Source organism: Varroa jacobsoni, unplaced genomic scaffold (assembly GCF_002532875.2).
Source record: "Varroa jacobsoni isolate VJ856 unplaced genomic scaffold, vjacob_1.0 scaffold_499, whole genome shotgun sequence".
NCBI lineage: Eukaryota > Metazoa > Arthropoda > Arachnida > Mesostigmata > Varroidae > Varroa > Varroa jacobsoni.
This window is the reverse complement of record NW_019213401.1, coordinates 213,785-232,332: the sequence shown is the minus strand read 5'-3', so window position 1 is coordinate 232,332 and position 18,548 is coordinate 213,785. Positions and strand designations below refer to the sequence as shown.

The 18,548-nt window shown below is 41.3% G+C and overlaps 2 protein-coding genes across 7 annotated transcripts; one reads left to right on the top strand and one right to left on the bottom strand.

Moving 5' to 3' along the window:
• The first annotated feature begins 948 nt into the window (after positions 1-948).
• Positions 949-17,008, top strand: LOC111260979 (uncharacterized). Of its 5 annotated transcripts, none has more exons than XR_002680673.2 (3): positions 15,282-15,374; positions 15,520-15,612; positions 16,878-16,980. XR_002680673.2 is itself a non-coding variant. In XM_086968526.1 (2 exons), exons 1-2 carry the CDS (start codon positions 1,471-1,473, stop codon positions 6,336-6,338), a joined length of 519 nt encoding a protein of 172 aa, XP_086824652.1. In that variant the 5' UTR covers positions 949-1,470; the 3' UTR covers positions 6,339-12,103. The 5 variants fall into 5 exon arrangements, 1 of the variants encoding a protein (XP_086824652.1); XR_002680674.2 differs by having other exon boundaries at positions 15,303-15,395; XR_015311289.1 differs by lacking the exons at positions 15,282-15,374; positions 15,520-15,612 and adding an exon at positions 949-1,483 and having other exon boundaries at positions 16,878-17,008.
• RsfS312 (ribosomal silencing factor RsfS-like protein, 312) lies at positions 13,780-18,533 on the bottom strand. 2 transcript variants are annotated; one of them, XM_022834104.2, is made up of 6 exons: positions 18,201-18,533; positions 16,793-17,085; positions 16,099-16,453; positions 15,162-15,358; positions 14,813-14,966; positions 13,780-14,180 (listed from the first exon to the last, which is right to left on the bottom strand). In XM_022834104.2, exons 1-6 carry the CDS (start codon positions 18,250-18,252, stop codon positions 14,053-14,055), a joined length of 1,179 nt encoding a protein of 392 aa, XP_022689839.1. In that variant the 5' UTR covers positions 18,253-18,533; the 3' UTR covers positions 13,780-14,052. The 2 variants fall into 2 exon arrangements, with proteins under 2 accessions (XP_022689839.1, XP_022689840.1); XM_022834105.2 differs by having other exon boundaries at positions 15,162-15,355; positions 18,201-18,532.
• Positions 18,534-18,548: the final 15 nt, after the last annotated feature.

Here is an 18,548-nt window from a genome sequence, read left to right as displayed (position 1 = left end):
TACAAGCTTTAATTATTCCACACGCTGCAGACAGTTTGCTTGCAGCCATACCATCAATGTGAGCAGCGGCTTATAGTAATAGGATTGCGCACGCATAATCACATTTGAATGTCAAGGACCGTAAAGTGTTACGACCTTGTGGGTGGGATGCAAAGCAAATTAATAACTTAATTAGTCGAAAATAATAACAGAGCAGCCCAGAACCTTGGAAGTATATAAAATTTAAAGAAAAAAAACTTTTTTTTGTAATAAGTTGAGCTCGACCTAGATGTGCTCACCTTCGATGAGACTTTTCGGTTCAAATTTGGTCTCAACGATGTTGTGGCCTGTTCGTATACAAATGCACACTATAAAATCAATCGATAATTAAAGTAATTTCTTTTCACGCTATGGCTACCCTTACCGTAGCTTGTATTAATCAGCGCGTTTCATATAGACAAGACACTCTCTCAGCCCAAACTATAAACACTTGAAGGCTACAGGTTGAATAACATATTAGCTGACACGATCATGTAAAAACGTTTCACTCGCTTCGGGGAAACAGTTAATTAAATGCTAGTTACTTCGCACATTGATTTTATCCCAAATCTTTCCTGCAGCTAAAACCCGCTCCGCTCCCGTATTTCCCTTTTTTTTGAAAGTTAAAGTAATTTGTCTAGCTGACAGCAATATTTGTGGCCCGAATGTAGAACGCGATCAATCTTTGCTGACTCGTTATGCTCCAAAAGACTCTCGCCTAGGAGCTCATATTCTCTGCTCTGCCACACAGCACCCACGGCATCCAAACCTTTCCTAGTTCCCGATCGCGCCCCCTTTTTACCCTCAGTCCCCCTCCAGCGCGACGTCGTATTATGCAGCAGCGATTTAGTCTGGGGTACTAGAGGAGTACTGTTGCCGACTCACCTCTCACACACGGTTGTGCGTCGTCCATTTCGCTAGGCCAGAGCAAAAGCAGAGATCTCCCTCGTTCATCCTGCAGGCCAGCTTACGGTAGACCGCAACGTCATCACGTGTTTACGAAAAAAGCCAAAGCAGCGTTGCCGTCCCGTTACATGATCTCCTTCTCTCTTTCTTTGCTGACTTCGCCCCTCGCCGTCATCGCCGTCGTCGGTTCTTGCCTTTTCAGCTTAGGCAACGAATTCACTCGCCAGCTCCTCGTCGTACTTTTCCGTGCTTCGCTATTGGCTACCGCCGCTACTACTGTACCATATGCTCGGTAACCAACTAGTGCATACATAGACGATTCATCTAACCCTACATGGGCGCTTTCGAAGCGCCTCAAAGCAGGGTGGCCGTATCACGAGTTTTGGCCGCACGCCCCGCTCTTCGGCTGCCCCCGTGCAATGAGCAGCTAGCAGTCAGACTGGTTCGGCCGTGCAGCCAGTGTCAATGCGTGAAACCGTGTATAAATGCATACCTCGTTCACGCCCCCCAGCGAATGAGGGGTGACGAGAGGAGCTGAACCAGAGCATGAGGAGCTCAGGTAGGTAAACATGATGCCGAACACATCGTCATTGCTCATTTGCAATATATTGCAGCAGCTGGTGTACAGTCATCTAGCTAGCACACATCTTTAGCTTCCCAGACATGTATATCAAACGGCCAGGAAGGTGCGAACATACGGTACACGCGTACTAGCTTGTCTTTGTATATGAAACGGGTTCTTGTCAATGCAAAAGGCCATGTCAATACTCAGTCAACCCAAACACACAAAGCAGGAACTGGAGCAGCTTTACCATTGTCAATGTGACGACGAAACACAGCGATCGTAATACGTACCGTGCCATAGATTTCTTCTTTCTCATTTAATTTCAAATTCAAAGTATTGATATGATGGCGAACGGGGCTACGCTCGCTTTGGAGAGGTTCCAAAGACTAGGTTTGATAATAATCATTAAGTTAAACAAAAGAAAGGAATGCACGAGAAAATAACTTGCTTACTACCACATGTTGTAGGTGCGTAAACTTTTTCAGAGACCTTATATGCTCAACCACCTTAAATTTTAAATTTTTAATTAAAATTTGCGAAAGCCCAACAAGGGCATAAATGCATTGTGGATTTGTAACGATCCATCATCAACGCCTTTAGTAGTCAGTGAAAGCCCGGGATCTCACAAACAAATTGTTTGTTATATTTAATATTTGAAGTAACACGGATTGGAAAAAAGATCCCGCGTGAGTGTTTTTACTTGTATATTTAGTTCGTCAACTAAATCTAAACAAACGACCAATAGAACTGTAAAATTGTTTTCACTAATCATTTTTGCAGCGTAAAGACAAACTATGCAATGTTCGACCTCATAGACAAAATACAACAACAGGAAACCAAAGACAATGACGTTAGTCGTTTCTAGTTAATTTTTTACCTAATATCTGCCCCGCTCGTGCCCCTATGCGCAGGCTTATTGGCATCCGTTTAGCCAGAACTCAATAGCAAATACCAAACTATATATTTAACTAACTATATATAGATATATATGAACCAAGTATAAATGTATCCCTATAAAAATGAATAGACTTAGACGAAGTTGATTTCTACCCTATTCCAGGGGGTGAAAAGACGAATATAGATTATCGCCGTTGAATTCGTATGCCACTTGCTTCGTCCGCTACGCAATATGTACTGACGCATCACTGGCGCAATGTACAGCGTCAGCAGCGGCATCAAAAGCAGTCAACTTCAATTGGTGAGCTGCGATCAAAGAACAAGGTTGCGTAGGTGGTTCATATTTATGGAAATTCTTTCCCTAGTTGGCCTCTCTCTCGGCATCCCGCACGTTTCTCAAATCGTGGAGGTGGCATAATCCCCATGGTTTCTCCTTTCCAGCCTCGTGATTCGAGGCCAAACGCCAGACGGCGACAAGTGAGTGAGTGGGTGGACGTGGGAGGCGAATGAAAACCAGGCGTGTAAACCGCAGAGCTGTTGCCACCTCTGAAAGGGTTCCCTAACCCCTGCAGACACAGAAGCCGTTGGCAAAATCGTCCTCGAAAATCGCTAGCTGCAACCTCGAAAGAACAGGAAGCGTGATGCGACTGAGTAAAACCCGCGCCTCGTTCGACGGCATTTACTTACCATCGCGCCGCCAGTTGGCATTTGCTCGTTGAAAAATGGGAAACAATTTGTTGTGCTGCTGAGGAGCAGACGATGATGCTTCGATTGAGAAGCAGCGGCTCCGCAACCACGCACGAAAATGGGCCACACGCGCACTTCGATACCTCGCTTCGTTCGCCTTGCCCTGCCTCTCCCCCAAAAGTAAATATAACGCAGAGCGCAACTTACTCATCGCCGAAGACCCCGGTACGACTGTACAACTCAGAACTTCACGCTACGAAGTCAACTATTTACCGCCGTTCCAGTCAAGCGTGCCTTATATGTATGTAGTAGGCCATACATTTTGCGCATCACATATATATGCGCATCTACAGCGACGACGCGCACCTGTTTCACCGAGCCATGTCACACGTTGAACGGCCTGGACAACATGCGAATATATACTGACAAATCTGCGAACACTCAGCGGATAGAAATATATAGGGTCAAGCTTATTTGTTATGATCATAAACACACATCAAAGACAACCAACCGTTCAACTTTAAAGCTCAATGATGAACAAAGCTGTGAAGTAACTTTGTTTGAACATGACATGTCCTGTACTAATTATTATGCGAAATATAAAAACACCCGGAACATATATGTCGTATATAAAGTATGTCCACAGACTGAACATACATGAAAGAGACGTATTACTCACTTCAAGGGTAATCTGGCCTTTACACATTAATTTCTATGAGCAGGTAAAAGCGCACGATTTAGCAGCATGCATTGGGCGTATAAATAGTATCGACGATTCAACAGATAATAGGCCTTTCGTAAGCTCATCCGTGTTGTCTGATACCGGACTGCATAAAATTGTACTAGTTTAATACTCGCTACATAGTGAACACAATATCAAATAAGTGATATGGTACTTGGCAGATGCGCATGCACTTTTATTTGTAGCAGTTATCAACTGCCATATAACTGTTAGATAATCTTCTCTAGCTTCTCGAAGTCGCGCTTTAAGTATACCGCTTCGGACTTAATCGAGCTAGGACAAATAGGTCGAAATCTGATTCACAATCAGATCCTTCTCGACATTCCTCGCCAGTCGTTGGCCTGTTCACCAATAACTATCTCATGCACCCTGTTCTCATGTCCTGTTATTATTCTACCGCTAGTCGTCGCTGTCGTTTGCGCTAGCTCATCCAGCGCGCCTTGCGTAGTCGTAGTCTCTACGAACGCCATCGTCAACCTCTGTGGTTATGTCTGAACGCCCTCGCTCCTGCCCGCGGGCGCAGATGCGATAGACAGCCGTGATGACATGCCCCACTCTTGCCCTACTGCGCTGCTGGTTTCTCAATCACGGGTCTCGGTTCCACAGCCTCACCAGGTAGTGCCATCTCTCCTCCCCTGCCCCAAATGAATGCAAGCTGTATATCTACTGTGCACTGGGTCTCGATAGCGAAACATACAAAAGCAGCGGCAGGAGCTGCAGCAACAGCTTCTAGTTGCGAAAGCTAAGGAGAAGTGATTCTGGGTTAGGCTGCAGAAGGGGTAGATGCTTAGCGAGGCAGAAATAGTCGGTCGACGCTGAAGAAGGGTCTACGTCGTTTAGCCAGGGCCGTTGCAGTTGGTAAGCTCGGAACTGAAGCGCGAACGTATTGTCTGTCGAGTAATATTGGCACTTTTTGTCAATGCAGAAACCGGCTACGCCTGTACTGACGCTGATGCCGTAACGAGAGATGAACGCATCCATCAGGGAATGGCGCATCTGTGGCCGAAGCTGCTGCCAAACTCCACGGTTGGTATTGGGGCAGTTAGATCCGAGATTGCGCCCGTGCGCTCGATTTGAGGGTGCAGCAAGCTGAGGAAAGAGGTGAAACATTGCGGTGGAGCAAACGCCCTATCTACTGGGCTCAACGTTATGAGTTGAGTGATATGAGCTTTTTTTGTTACAGGAAACAACTTCCCTACGCTTCGTGACATTCAAGTATTGGCTTCTATCAAACAATCTCGGAATACGGATCCTTGCATGAGTTCACCACTTACTTGTAAACGTCCGCTTCTTATGATGGTTTAGTGGTAAGGCACTCTACTTAGTGGTGGAGATCCTTAGACTTATACTTGAAAGGCAAAGTCTCAGGATATGAAAGGCCAGCGCAAATTAATCCCAGCTCTGTGACGTAAATTATCACTTTAAAGTATAAGTTGACTTCTCAGAAAAATCGGATTGTTTATTCGGACCGCTGTAGATTATCATAGACGTCCTTGTGCTCTCATATACGGGACTCCGAGTCATTGTGTCTTGGCTTATAAGCTAATACGAAAAACGTCTAATATGAATTTCGTCATATCTGGACCGCGAGGTCTAGCGTGCGTCTGTTAGCGGAAACTTATATGGTGCAGAAATAGCGCTTTTTAGAAAATAAGGAACTGTTTAGCCTAAACTAAAGCTGCTGCTCTTTGCCTGCAGAAAATGTTGAATTTGGCGCAACAATTTAGAGTTAAAGACTATGGAAGGACTTCACTAGAATGCATACTGCGACGTAATACCATTACTAAGCACAGCATTGAATCTGACAAGAATCTCATAGGCCTCAAGTGTGTCTCGACATTATTACGGGATTTCGCAGAGTAATGTGCAGATATTACGATGCTAATTGTAAAATACTTCTTTCGAGCTATTGAACACTGATACATTGAACAAACTCAAAAAGATAAAATACGGGTAAAATTTCTGAAGATATGGCATAGTAAAGTTTCTTGTGTGTAATAATTTTACTACTTTGTAGGTGGCCGCACGGTGCACGAAACAAACAGTGTGACCGACAAGTCGTGTTTAGACCTCCTTTTCGACTGGGGCAAGCTACGGAGGACCGTTGGTGACATCAGCTGGCCATCGACAGCGCCATATTTCATCAACATTGCTGTCTATGAGCATCTATATGTGTATCTGGTTCCGCCAAACAGTGCAACCACCAAATTTGCCTTCTCATCCTGCTATTTGGTGGTAAGCAGGGAAACGCTAGGAGGGGGATTGGCGGCAACCTCATTCTCGCTGGCAGTCGAAATTTTCGCGGCTTGTCGACGGTGTTGGCTGCGGTGGAACGAAGCCAACGCCGTCGCACAGAGACGCACTTCGAACTACTCATATACGGGTAGTAACACATGGGGGAGTCTGCAGGGAAAGGGGGGTGCGAAAAGAGGCCAGGCAGTAGCCAGCAGCTTTCGTCTGGCAGAGGGTAGTAGAAACGAGCGGACGCGTTCCGTCGGCAAACTCATTTATTTCAAACTTTAAAATATGTCTATTTCCCTTACGACGAACGAGGCTCCCCGTGTGCGCGTTCGTTTGCCAGCCTAGCCGTCCGGCCTTCCGCATCCCGGAGTTTCCCTGCCCTACTCCCGCCCCTCCCAAAGGATCCAGCAGCTCCAGCGACCCCTGAGGTACCCCTGTGACCCTCTCCCCTTCCAATACTTCCCGGGCCGTCGGACTTTGTCCTCTTTGGGTCATTCCTGTCCCTCCTGCGGCAACCTCTGGCGAACACACAGCTGTAATCTGATAATACCGCCATCGCCACAGCAGAACTGCCGCCACAGTCGCCATCGTCATCACCGTACTTCACACTAACAGCACGATGTTCTCCAATGGAGAGCATACATAAACCCACATTGCAGCAGGCACATACACTAGCTGAGCGAAGGAGAGAGAAAGCGATGTCAAGATGCGAGATCATCCATACACATTGTCCTATGCCTGTTGGCGTGTGTCCGTCTGAGTGTATGTAAGCGCAATACGCACACGCGTACATAAAAACACAAAGACATACAAATAAATGTTCACAGACATACGCTGAACTGGCGCCCACTACGGCAACCTCTACTACTGTATAATGCTAGTTGGCGGAGACTGAAGACGGCTATCTCTTGGTTGCGGTGCGGCCGAACCCTACGAACAGATCGAATACCGCCCCTCTGTCCCCCGATTGACGCTTGACGCGCCTCTGGCCATTGATAACAAGATTTGCCCAAACAAGCCGCCTGCCAAAAGACAGCGTCTACAACAACGAAAACGAGCATGACCACGACCCTGTCTAGGTGTACTGGTAGGAATCCTCATTCCCTCTTGTTGGCCAAGGCCCCTTCTAAGCGCAACGACGTTGGCCTCACCCGAATGAATAAGAAACATAAAAAGTAGAATACTACGAAGCAGGTGAGCATTTCTGCTACCAATGCACGCTCGCTAGCCGTACAAAAATGTGAGGTTGTAGTTATACTGTATTGCGTCGTTTTGTCTAACTACAACAATTTGTTAATGTCCCTATTCTCTTTATTGTTCAATGTATTCGAGACGTTGATTGGTGTAGATTGTTCGTTGCAAGATGGACAGTGTAACGTAAATCCACATTTGAAATTTCTCAGGAGGAAACACACAAATATATAAAGTTAGCAAGCCTTAGTTGGCGCTGACAGATTGCCATGCAATCGTAGTAGTGCGTTACTCGCTAATACAGCTAGCGAGGATATGCCGACATCAACGAAAGCAGGTGCCTTGCCGCTATCATCCATAGTAGAAGTGGTCGCATACCTTTTCTCTGTGGTGAAGTGTGTTCGAGGGGCGTGCATCAAAGGAGAAGCAATTGAAGACAACTCTCTGCAGCCGTTACTCTCGCATCGCTCGTTCAGATAAACATTCTGTATGTGTGCCCCTAGCTACGTGCATCGCATTCACCGCGTCAACAATTTGGGAAAGGAAATAAGACCGAGAAGAGCGACCACTAACGAGTATCTTCAATACGCCAGGCAGGACAAGGCCAGAAAAGCCAAGGGCAGGAGAGGAAAAGCTGCCGACTCCTTTAGAACTGCGCCTTTATTGTGTGTAATAATGGAGCGTAAAAGAGATGTGACGTCGTGACGTTAACGCGCCGTTCGATCCATGCCGATTCGAGTAATTTAGTATTTTACGGCTTTTTTAATTATTAGGGACTACGGAGTCTAACAATCTCCACATTTGGGTAATTCTAACAACTTCTCGCCTTAAAAAATATTTCAATACCACATTCAGTCTATATTCGAATGCACTGTCAGCTAAGATAGACTTTAAAATGCAACCTTGAATTAACATCTACCTAGAAAGAAACAAAATGATTGAGATAAGTCCCTGAGAGGAATAATAATCGAACATTGGAGTTTTTCTACAATATTATATTAACATTGCGCATTCAGCGAATGAAAGGTTTTGAGAAGCGGCAGAAAACAATAGCCACAAATGGCTAGCGGGATTAAAGTAAGTTATTTTCCAAAAAAAGTTAGATATACATAACTGTTGTCTTCATATCAGACAATATTATGAATCCCAGTTTTCGTGTACAACGAACCTAATGATGCGGGCGATCGAGTCGCTGCCTTTGCAGGCTTGACTATGTGTTTCCATCCGGTAGATTCGACAGCAACCAAAAAAGCCATTTTTCTAAATATGGTATAGTTTAGTTAGTTTCTTCTTAGCTTGTATATTTGAGGTACGATGCCCAAAAAAATCTCGGATTATGACCGACTGCTTTGAGGTAATTCATTTACATAAAAAACACAAGCCACTTGGTGAGACTTTTCAAAACCACTTCACAATCAGCTGAGAAAACTCTGACTTCGATTTGCCATATTCTAGCATAAATGCGGATCTTACCCAACAGTCGTAAGAGTTCGGGGGGATAAAAAGTCTCGTTGTCGTCAGTTATCGCATACATATTTGCAACTCGTTGAAAAGGGTATCGTATCTTTCATTTACATGCATATACAGAACACAGATCGTCTGCCGGGAAGGCCAATAAATATATTCGTTCTGGAATTATTTTCTTGTCTTTGTGGTAGGAGTTTTCGTCATAGCGGAATTACCAAGTGGAGACTGGATTAGTATAGTGCTGTATTCAGGGTCATTTCGCTGAAGTCCCTAGACAGCAGCGTCCATTATCTGATATGGAGATGCTAGAAACAGTCTCGTTGGATTCTATATCTCGTACCGTTGCGGCAGGACGAGAAACAAATGAAGTAGAAACTGCAAAAACTGGGTACTGCATACATAAGTCAGCAGAAGTTGAGACAATTCAATCAGCCGTTCTTGGTGTGACATCAGCCTACTACCCTCTACTGTATCTTGATGTATCTGTGGACGACCATTAGCGCAAGTTCGATTTGTTGCGTATTTTATTTTTCGCACCTGCTGGTAGTAAATTTCGAGTTCAATTAATATTTGGTTAGCTTGTCAGCGATAAGCCCTTAAAAGTCTAGCACTAGATTAAATAACGTCAAACCTCAACAATTTGAAAGTATCATGAAGGTCACTGGGGGAGTATTATGAAAGTTGGAAGGGTTAATTCATAAACCAGCTTGAGATAGACATAATTGTATTGGCGTTTTGAACGGCCATTCGTCCATGAGCAGAGATGAAAATATTGGTGACATTTTAAAATATTAGATCTTTGCTTACTATGTTAAGTCTTGCCAATGCATCCGCAACTCTATCTACAGGTTATGCCGAGAGCGTACGCCATTTGGCATAAAGACCCACTGCTTTGCGATTGTTTGGGCTGTTTAAATGCTAAAAAGTTCTTCAGTCGCTATATGAATTATCACTTCAATTTCAAATGAAATGAAACGGGTAACTGTATTCTCTGAGTTCGCGTACGTAATAACTCGACCGGAACCTCAGGACCCAACTGGTCTGGAAGGACCAGATAGGCGCCAAGACAGGTATCTGCAATGCAACTTATTCATTGCTACGTAAATTACTTTTAGGTGTTCTTACGATTATTATTTTCAATTCGACTCTGTTAGGTATGTATGTTCGTTGGCCTCAATAACATGCAACTACAAAATGCAAGCAATATGACGAACCACATTGAATCATGTCTGCTCGATTTAAAAATGTAGAAACATTCTCGAATTATCAATCATACGTTGTGTGCAAAAAAACTGCATTAGAGTAATGAAACTGGCCTAGCTTATGTCCGTTGTTGTTAATCCACATATCGATTTGAATAGCATCTCATCTAATTCCTTACGTAACCTTCTGGTGTAAAGCTGAAGTGAGTTTGCCCGCTCTACGAATATCTTCAGCTGAAGGGCAAAATTCGACAGTGATCTCATGAGGCATCGACGAGCCGTCCGAAACAATTTTCAAGTCTATCTTGTTGAATTGATGGCACACTATCCACGTGGGGTTTGTGGTAAAGAATTTCTTGACAACTTCAACAAATTGTCGGGGTCAAGGCTGGACCTCGCTCGTTATGGATGCCACAGTGTTATCGAGATGATCGTCGACCTTGCAGATATATTCCGCTCCTTTTTGTCTGGTGTTGACGGAGAATTAATTAATACTTTTTCCTGTCGAAATCACTATAGATTGGACAATCGTGCCAGTACAACGAAAAATTAAGTTCCACAGTTTGGCTTATGCAGTGTCAAACAGTGTTTACTTCACGTCTGAACTTATTTTTATTATGGCGAGTCGATATCTTGCATGTCGGTACTATTTACCGACTAGCAAGTGGTGACGTTGGGGTATTTAATTTAATGCTCGTTTTTCGTACGTGTAAAAAAGCTTCATGTTCTATATAGGGTGTTCTAGAACTGTTACAGGTGTCAAATCCTTTAAGGGATATAAAAGCTACGTAAAAAACATTATTTTCAGTGGAACCGTGGAACTTCGATACGTGATACTACTGCTGATGCTGAAACTTTCACAACAGTGATACCATGAAAATCACTTGTAAAAGCATGATGGCAAAAGATGACTAGCAGTCACAGCATACAGGCTGAGGTACGTGGTGCCTAGAGAACAGAGGGCTGGCGTAACGTAGGACGGAAAAATAAAACATCCTCGGAACTAAAAATGAAAGTGAAAAGCTTTCATGTAAAAGAATTTGCGAAATTTCTCCGAAACTACCAATGAATGTTATACAAAAAAAATATACGTAACAGTAATCACACAAAGTGCAGTACACCATGGTTTAGCATGTATTCACAAACAAGAACCACAAGACACAGGAGGAATTGATTAAAATTTGTAGCTTCGTCTTAAAAATTAAGTTATTTAGTATCTGTCCACTAGAGCATCTTCTAGCATTAGGCATATCACAATCTGTGTCAGACTTAATGCTTCTATTACGGAAGTACCAATCAAGAAAATGCCGCGACGAGTTATCGTTGTAAAATATTACGGCATATCTGTTTAACCCATGAATTTAGCAAGATGCCAAAAATAGTTTGATATCTTGCTAAATTTGACAAAGGCCCACCGTGTTTTCAAACGGTTTCTATGCCATTTAAAAGCTTTCAGGTCTGTCGGAAAGATTCCGCAACCAGATACCTTAAAGAGTCGAGGGAAATTTCGTAAAAAGATTTCTCCCTCATCCTTAAAAGATTAGGCTTAATTAATGACCACGGATTGCGTGCTCAAACAGACATGAATAGTCTACTACATTGGTTAGTATGTTGGGAAACATCCGCTGACGATTCCGAAGAGTGGCACGACTTTGTAGAGATATCGGAAATCTCCGAAAATTCACTCGGGGTTCAGGTATTCAGAACAGGCTTTGGGCTTCGCTGCTGGCTGATTCTGTGCAGCTCAATACTATTCGGACGAGACATTCGGAGTAGCTCGACTACTTTAATGAGCACAGTGGTTAACTGCCTTGGATGCCCGATTCTTCAAGTTCAGGTTTAATCGTTTATTTATACATGAAAAACTCTGACCTATATAACATCGTTTGACATCTGGCAATATTAGATTATGAATTTTCCATTGCGGCAGTCTTCACTTGCTGTAAATTAGTGGAGATTTTTACTCCACTCTTATTTTTTATATCATCGAGAAAAAGGATGTGTCGCAATGCGTCACATCTAAGGCTTACTAAAGCATTTCAGTAACCCCGTTGGCGTTTGGAGGATACCAAGTCAAAGAAAAAGGTCGTCGTTTGAAGCATAAACAATAGGACTTCCTCCATTTTAGGAATTCTTTTGTGATCTATTTGAAAACTGAATAATAAAACTTATTGAATTCACAATTAACCTTTCCTAATGCATATACAAAGGGTAGTGTATTATCTAATGTCGGAAAGAAGCACCATCGGTGTTTCTTCTCGACATTGGAATGATTTTTTTGGATTTAGCTTCCTAAACAGTGTTTTGTCTTTTGAAGGCTTCCATATAACAGTCTATAATAAACAGGTTGACTTTAATGCGAGGAACAGTTTAACGAAAAGATCTAAGAGGAATTCTCAGTAAGAAATGCGAGAGCTAGAAATACGACTGAATATAACAATTTTAGGTAGAGGAACACGTAAAGTGTTGTTACTCAAAGGTACTTATATATACTGTGCAACAAGATACCTTGCATAGACCCATTTTTGACTGTTCGTTTTTCTATTTTTTCTGAAATCAATTTGAACCTCTGCTATACCTAAATATTTCGTCTTACATCCCCTACAGTTTTTCAAGGAAGCACCCCAAAACCCCCCAGAAGTCAATAAAAACCTTACCAATAAACATACACAGACGATGCATATCATTAGCATTGATATTAGAAGATAGAATGTAGATATCTAAGCCTGAAGATCGCGCAAAGCAGGGATTTTTGATCGTGCGGTCTAAGGATTGTAGTTGCCGGCTAAGGATTCAGCTTCACTTTTCATCCTGGGGGCAGCCTTTGTATTAGCAATAATTAGGTAACGTTGAAAAAACTATTTGCAGTCAATTTTCTGCAATAAATGAGAGGTGTCTATATCTCGCTCTGGAAAGACTTTAATCTTTTATTCATGGTTCAATCTATAACTCAGTAAATATTCGTTTGAAAGTTACAATTCAATAAATATTGATATAATAGAATGAATGAAATAATCAAGCTAAATTTCTCGCGTTTAAGCAGTGCTTAACTTCAGCGACATCTTAATGGCAAGCAATGCATGAATATTTTTTAGTACGATCGAAGCTATGCTTTTTCTATTGTTATTCCGCTGACCATCGTATCAGGCAATCGCTGGGTATCGGCTTCTCCTACATAGTTGTCACTCGGATCGGCGTTGTGTGTATAGCGTACATATTAGATATCAAATTAACCAATAAACAGTGGTTATTATTACGCGTACTATTACGTTATATGCAGTATGTATAATGACTGAGATATAAAACGATAATAGATAATCTCTAATTATTTATTATCGTTTATTATCATAGTGTACTCAAGTGAAACCGGTTTATATTGATCAAGTTGGCTTGATGGAAAAACTCCTCAAACGTCTATGAACTTAATGCAAATCGTACGATCTAAAGACTACTTTCAATCAGATAACCGATAATCGGAGAACGATGAAGGACGGCTAACCAGACATTTTTTGCTCATTTTTGATGAAAAATACCTGTTTTTGCTAAAACCTTTATGTGCTAGATCTAAACGAATTCTATATGCTAACGCCAGAATGGTCGACATATCTCAGAACACGCTCTTTAAGTCGTTGTAATACCATTACGATAAAAACTCATAGAAACAAAACCTGGATAAGTTAAAATAGAAAATTAAAGTTCACCGTTTACTTCACAATGACGATTTAATGCACAAATAGATTATAATCGCATCCTTTTTTCTATAAAATATGCTAGACAAGGTTCACTACTTCACTTTTCTCAGATAAAGCAGCACACAGTAAGGCTAACTACATATGAGGTAGTAGTTTTCTAAGTAAAAACACTTTAATTATGGCTTAAGTTACAGCTGCACTTTGTTCAAATATTTGATTTTATTATCCTCGATAGAGCACACACTCCACATTTTGACTCTTTCTCTTTCATTTATTTCCCCATATCCTCATTTATAATAACAGTACTTCTTGTTCTTTGCTAGCCTTTCAGCGAACATTTAATTTTCATTCAAATGGATAGCTGAGAATAACAACATCGAACAGGGACACTAGCGCAGCTGTCTCGTGTATGAGCTGCGACGACGTTCTGATCAAAACATGAGTTTATGGCGAGTCTGTAGATGTAGTCGCATGTTGCGGGATAAGGCTTCGAACAAAACTCATGTGCTTCTCAAGTGTGTCAACATCTTCTTGTTCGCCATTATCCCGTACTAGATCGTCCATATCGGCACCTGAAGACAGAATTTTACCCAAGGAAAAGGAATAGAAATGCATGAGGCGGTACGTCTGCTGCTAACCCATATATTCTTCACTATTGGTGCATGCATTTAATGCGTACTACTCTAAAAACTGGATTACAAAAACGATGTTAAACATAAGCTAAAGTAAGATTCGTTTTTGTGCTGAGATTCAGTGGCGCTTAAGCTTTCATTATACGGCTTCACGCATGCAATTTAAAACATACGTTTGTAAGCTCGCGGTTGAAATTCCCTTTAAAGATAGATAGGATATTGTTGAAACTGCAACAAGGACTATCTCGAGACTGCCTGAGATGTCATTAGTTTCAAGAATTTTTTTGTCGGTAATTGTCTTTGCTAAACGAGCACACTAGTATGGCAAACGAACAATATGATTTGAATATTTAAAACTCATACATTCGCACGGATATCATAGATCTTTTAAATTATCATTCGGTGCACTTCACACTGTTGTAGGTGTCGATTTTTGTTTTATAAATGAGGATCCAAATTCGAACTTGGACACCTGAATTTTTCGTCGAATCACAAAAAGAGAGGAATGAAAGGCATCTCGGAGGGTAATCCAAGATTTCGGTGATTTATAGGGACACACAGATAGTACTTACCAACGGTCCATAGCGTCTCAAGATCATACTTTTCTCGCGTTTGCTGATCAAAGATGTGCAAAACAATATTTCCCATATCGAGTACCTTCCAGTCATCAGAGTCCATCCCTTCGATCTTTAGAGCAGCATCATCCGCCCGCTTTTTACGTTTGAACTAGTCAATAGCAAATACACAATGCGTAAAAAGTTGCCATTAACAAGCTATGGAAATTAGCCGGACATTGTTGTAAAAGCGAACATAATCGGTTTTGACTTTCCGCAGTCGTTAGTATCTATACTTTCTTTGGACTTAGATGTGTTTTAAAACCTCCTCGTGTACATTATGTTATACATTTCTGTGATGTCTTACCATTTTTCTGAGGTATTGCGTAATGGCCTTTGCCTGTCTAACGGATATAGCTGAGCAAATCACGAGATAATCAGCGTAAGGAAGATTCGGGGGAATCTTAATAACCACTACGTCCAGTAGCCGCTCCTCGCGAAGAACGCTTACCAAATCATCAATATCGAAGACGCCAGTTTCACCGCGTGGTAGTTTAATTCCTACTTAAAAAAACAAGAAGTAAATATAACGAGCAGTTAGGTAAGACCATACTCATTGTATTAATGAGAAACTGTTTTATTATATAAATATAAATGGCATCCTATCAAGTGTTATATATAACGCTTGTATACGGATTAGTATATTTATTTATATGTATTTACAGAGGAGTGTTGCGCAAACTCTAGATTATTGAACCTGTCTAGATATGCTGCCAGAAGTGCATTATGTCCCTTTAGCCTTCACTGGATTTTACTAGGTAAGGCAAGAAGAGAATTTTTATTGAAATTGTCATTTAACACAGATACACAACAACATACACAAAGCGAAATTACTGTTATTAGCGAAATTACTAAATGGGATTTTGTAGAATAAGGCAATCATTCATGGTGAAACAATAAGCTTTGCACAAGTGCAGGATTTTTAGGATAACGGAACGTTGTATATTTAATACTTGAGGAAATTTATTTAATCTTAAGAAGTACACCAACCCAATGTCTTAACTATTTTTGTTTTATAAATTATGTGTACACCCTTCTTTGCGCTTCTCTCCACCGTGTGTTATTCTATAAAGAAGTTCGTTGTAAAAGAGCATATGAATTACCTACCTTTTCTGTTCTATCCTATAAGCAAAACGCTAAATTCATTTGGAGACTTTCGTAGATCGCATAGACAACATCAATTCATAATAAATTTTGGAGATATTTCATAAAACAAGGAAGCATTGTGATCCCTTTACGAGTACCTCTCAAAAGATCAACCTTCTGCTGTTCTGGATAGTAGTCATTATAGGTATGCTGTGCATCCAGTTTCTCTTGATGATCCCAGATGATTTCCGTCTCATCCGTAAGCCTTTGTTTATGCACCTTTATTGAGGGCTTCATAGTGACGTGATTGTCTGAGACTTCCGAATCGTTTTCGGCCCCAATGTCCGAAGAACTTTTACTGTTACCATCGGACGATCCTATACTTGGTGCTCTGTCTTTAAGTATACGTGAAGTGTGCAGAGAGCGAATAAAGCTCATCGTTGACAGTTCTCGCTTTTCTGCTATATGAGCTGGAGCCACGAATGATTTAGGCGCAGTGTCCTCATCACTTTGCTGAAGATCGTACATAACACACAAAATATGTAGGTATTAGTGTGGCGTTCTTCCCAAGAACAAATAGGAGGTAGAAAACCCAATTGGACACACATGCTAGACAGTATTTCGGAAATTAACATATGTTTTATTTGTTTTAAATATGCTGGAAGCATTTCCTCAGCAGACTAATTTGAGGTTTATAGTATGTATATTGAACAATTATATGCGACCTTGATTTACGCTTTAGCATGACTTATCTAAATTTGTTCTCGAAAAAGCTAATTTTTCCTAATAATGAAGAAATTTTTGCTAATTGTCTTAGTCAAGCATTCTCGCCTGTTAGTCTAGGAAATTGACCTTGTCTTTTGAATGATCTTTCTTTTGCTTTCGCTGTTGTCTCTGTTCTTTGCGTTTTTCTGCGCCCACGTCGAACTCATCGTAGAGTTCGTTGAGATAACCTCGTGTTTCGTGATCTGGCTCCCCAAGCTTTTCAAGAAGCTTTCGCTCCTCATCCGTCATCGGTACCTTTGTAGGCTGGAGTCTCGTTACCGCTCTATGAATACAGCGATGACCAAGGCACGTTGACACCCTGTTGGTAAAATCGGCCTGAACGCTCCGACGGATTCCATCGGCAGAACCAGGTCGAAAGGCTAATAAAATTCAATGATATTATCGAATTAGTCAGCAAAATAAGAGCTTTATTACTTGAAAGTTTCGGATATCAAGATTTACAAAGAGGAAAAACTTCTACTTTATGAAATCATACAGACAAATGTCTTCGAAATATAGGGCACCCTTTAAATATAGATTTGCTAGTATTCGTGTGCTTGTTCATCGTAATTTATGTTGGTTTGGATCTGCTGAGAAAAAACGAATTACGTTAGACAAGAAATGAGTTCGTACCAGGACACGTCTGCCTAGAAGTACAGGCATGACATACCTATCATTAACACGTGTGCGTTACATCGGCTGAGCTGGTACTCTCACGTTGTAAGAAAGCAACATGCAAGAGCTTTGGTGAAATCTGATTGGAAACGCACGTCTTATTATGACAAAGGATGGCAGCATTGGTATTTTGAAGACGTGTTCTTTTGCAGAATCCAAGTGACTCATTGTATGGCTGAATCGCAGTAAGAGAGCAAAAAGCATGGGGCACTAACCGATTTTTAGGCGAACATAGTTCTGCTTGTTAGCGTAATTAACAGATCATTACAACGTTATATAAGGCGCTAGTAAGTCATATTTAGATATATTTCAACAATTTTAGAACAAATATTAACTCCGCGTCAATTCGTGGTAGTGAACTAGATAAACCGCTCGCCTCTGTAGTCTGCTTATATTCTCTCAAGCAATGACAGCAAATTACTGTTAGAAGAAATAATTTAAATAATACTGAATTTTCTAGGTTGTTAGCTTCACCTTAATGTGGGTTGCCAATATGATCACTAGATAGGTTGGTATTAACGAAGTGCCAGGAATTTCTCTTCTGGTTAACTTAAAATTCTAACTGTAATTCCCCCTAAGCTTTTTATACGATACGATTACATTCCTTATTTAACTCATAGCTTACAAAAAAATGTATTATATTGTTCATATTACTCTCTCCAAGTGCGAACTTTAAAGCGTCCATCGCAAGGGAGTAACTAGGGCAATGCAAATTTTAGGATATTCGCATTGCATTTCAGATTTCAATTAAATTTTACTATTTGCTTAACGGGTAATATATTCACATTAATGATAAAAGTTTAGTTTAGAGTTAACGAACCTGTTGCTCCTCGACTTGACATCGTCATCAATGCGCTCCGCAGAGCAGCCATGCTCGCAGATGGCAGCAGAAATCCCACGCTGCTAATCAAGTATTCACTTCAGCCACACTAACTATTCGTCTTCTTTTAAATAAGCAGGGAAATACACCAAACTATCAAAAGCTGCACAATGGAAAAAGTGCTTCATACACAGTGTTAGTTAAACTAACTAAGACGGTCAGCACAGTTAGCTGTTTAATGAGTACTCACGCTATAAAAATTAACCATGTAGGAACATATTCGAACGCCTTGTTCGCAAAGATAAGTGCGCTATTCTCTACACTACAGTGCTGAACACCTCGCACAGC

Bases quoted from the DNA above. Each gene is read 5' to 3' on its own strand.
- RsfS312 (XM_022834104.2), bottom strand. From the start codon at position 18,252: ATGGCTGCTCTGCGGAGCGCATTGATGACGATGTCAAGTCGAGGAGCA. The intron at 14,967-15,161 runs GTAAGACATCAC...GCTATTGACTAG, and splicing joins CGCAATACCTCAGAAAAATG to TTCAAACGTAAAAAGCGGGC. The intron at 14,181-14,812 runs GTAAGTACTATC...TTCTGTCTTCAG, and splicing joins TGAGACGCTATGGACCGTTG to GTGCCGATATGGACGATCTA.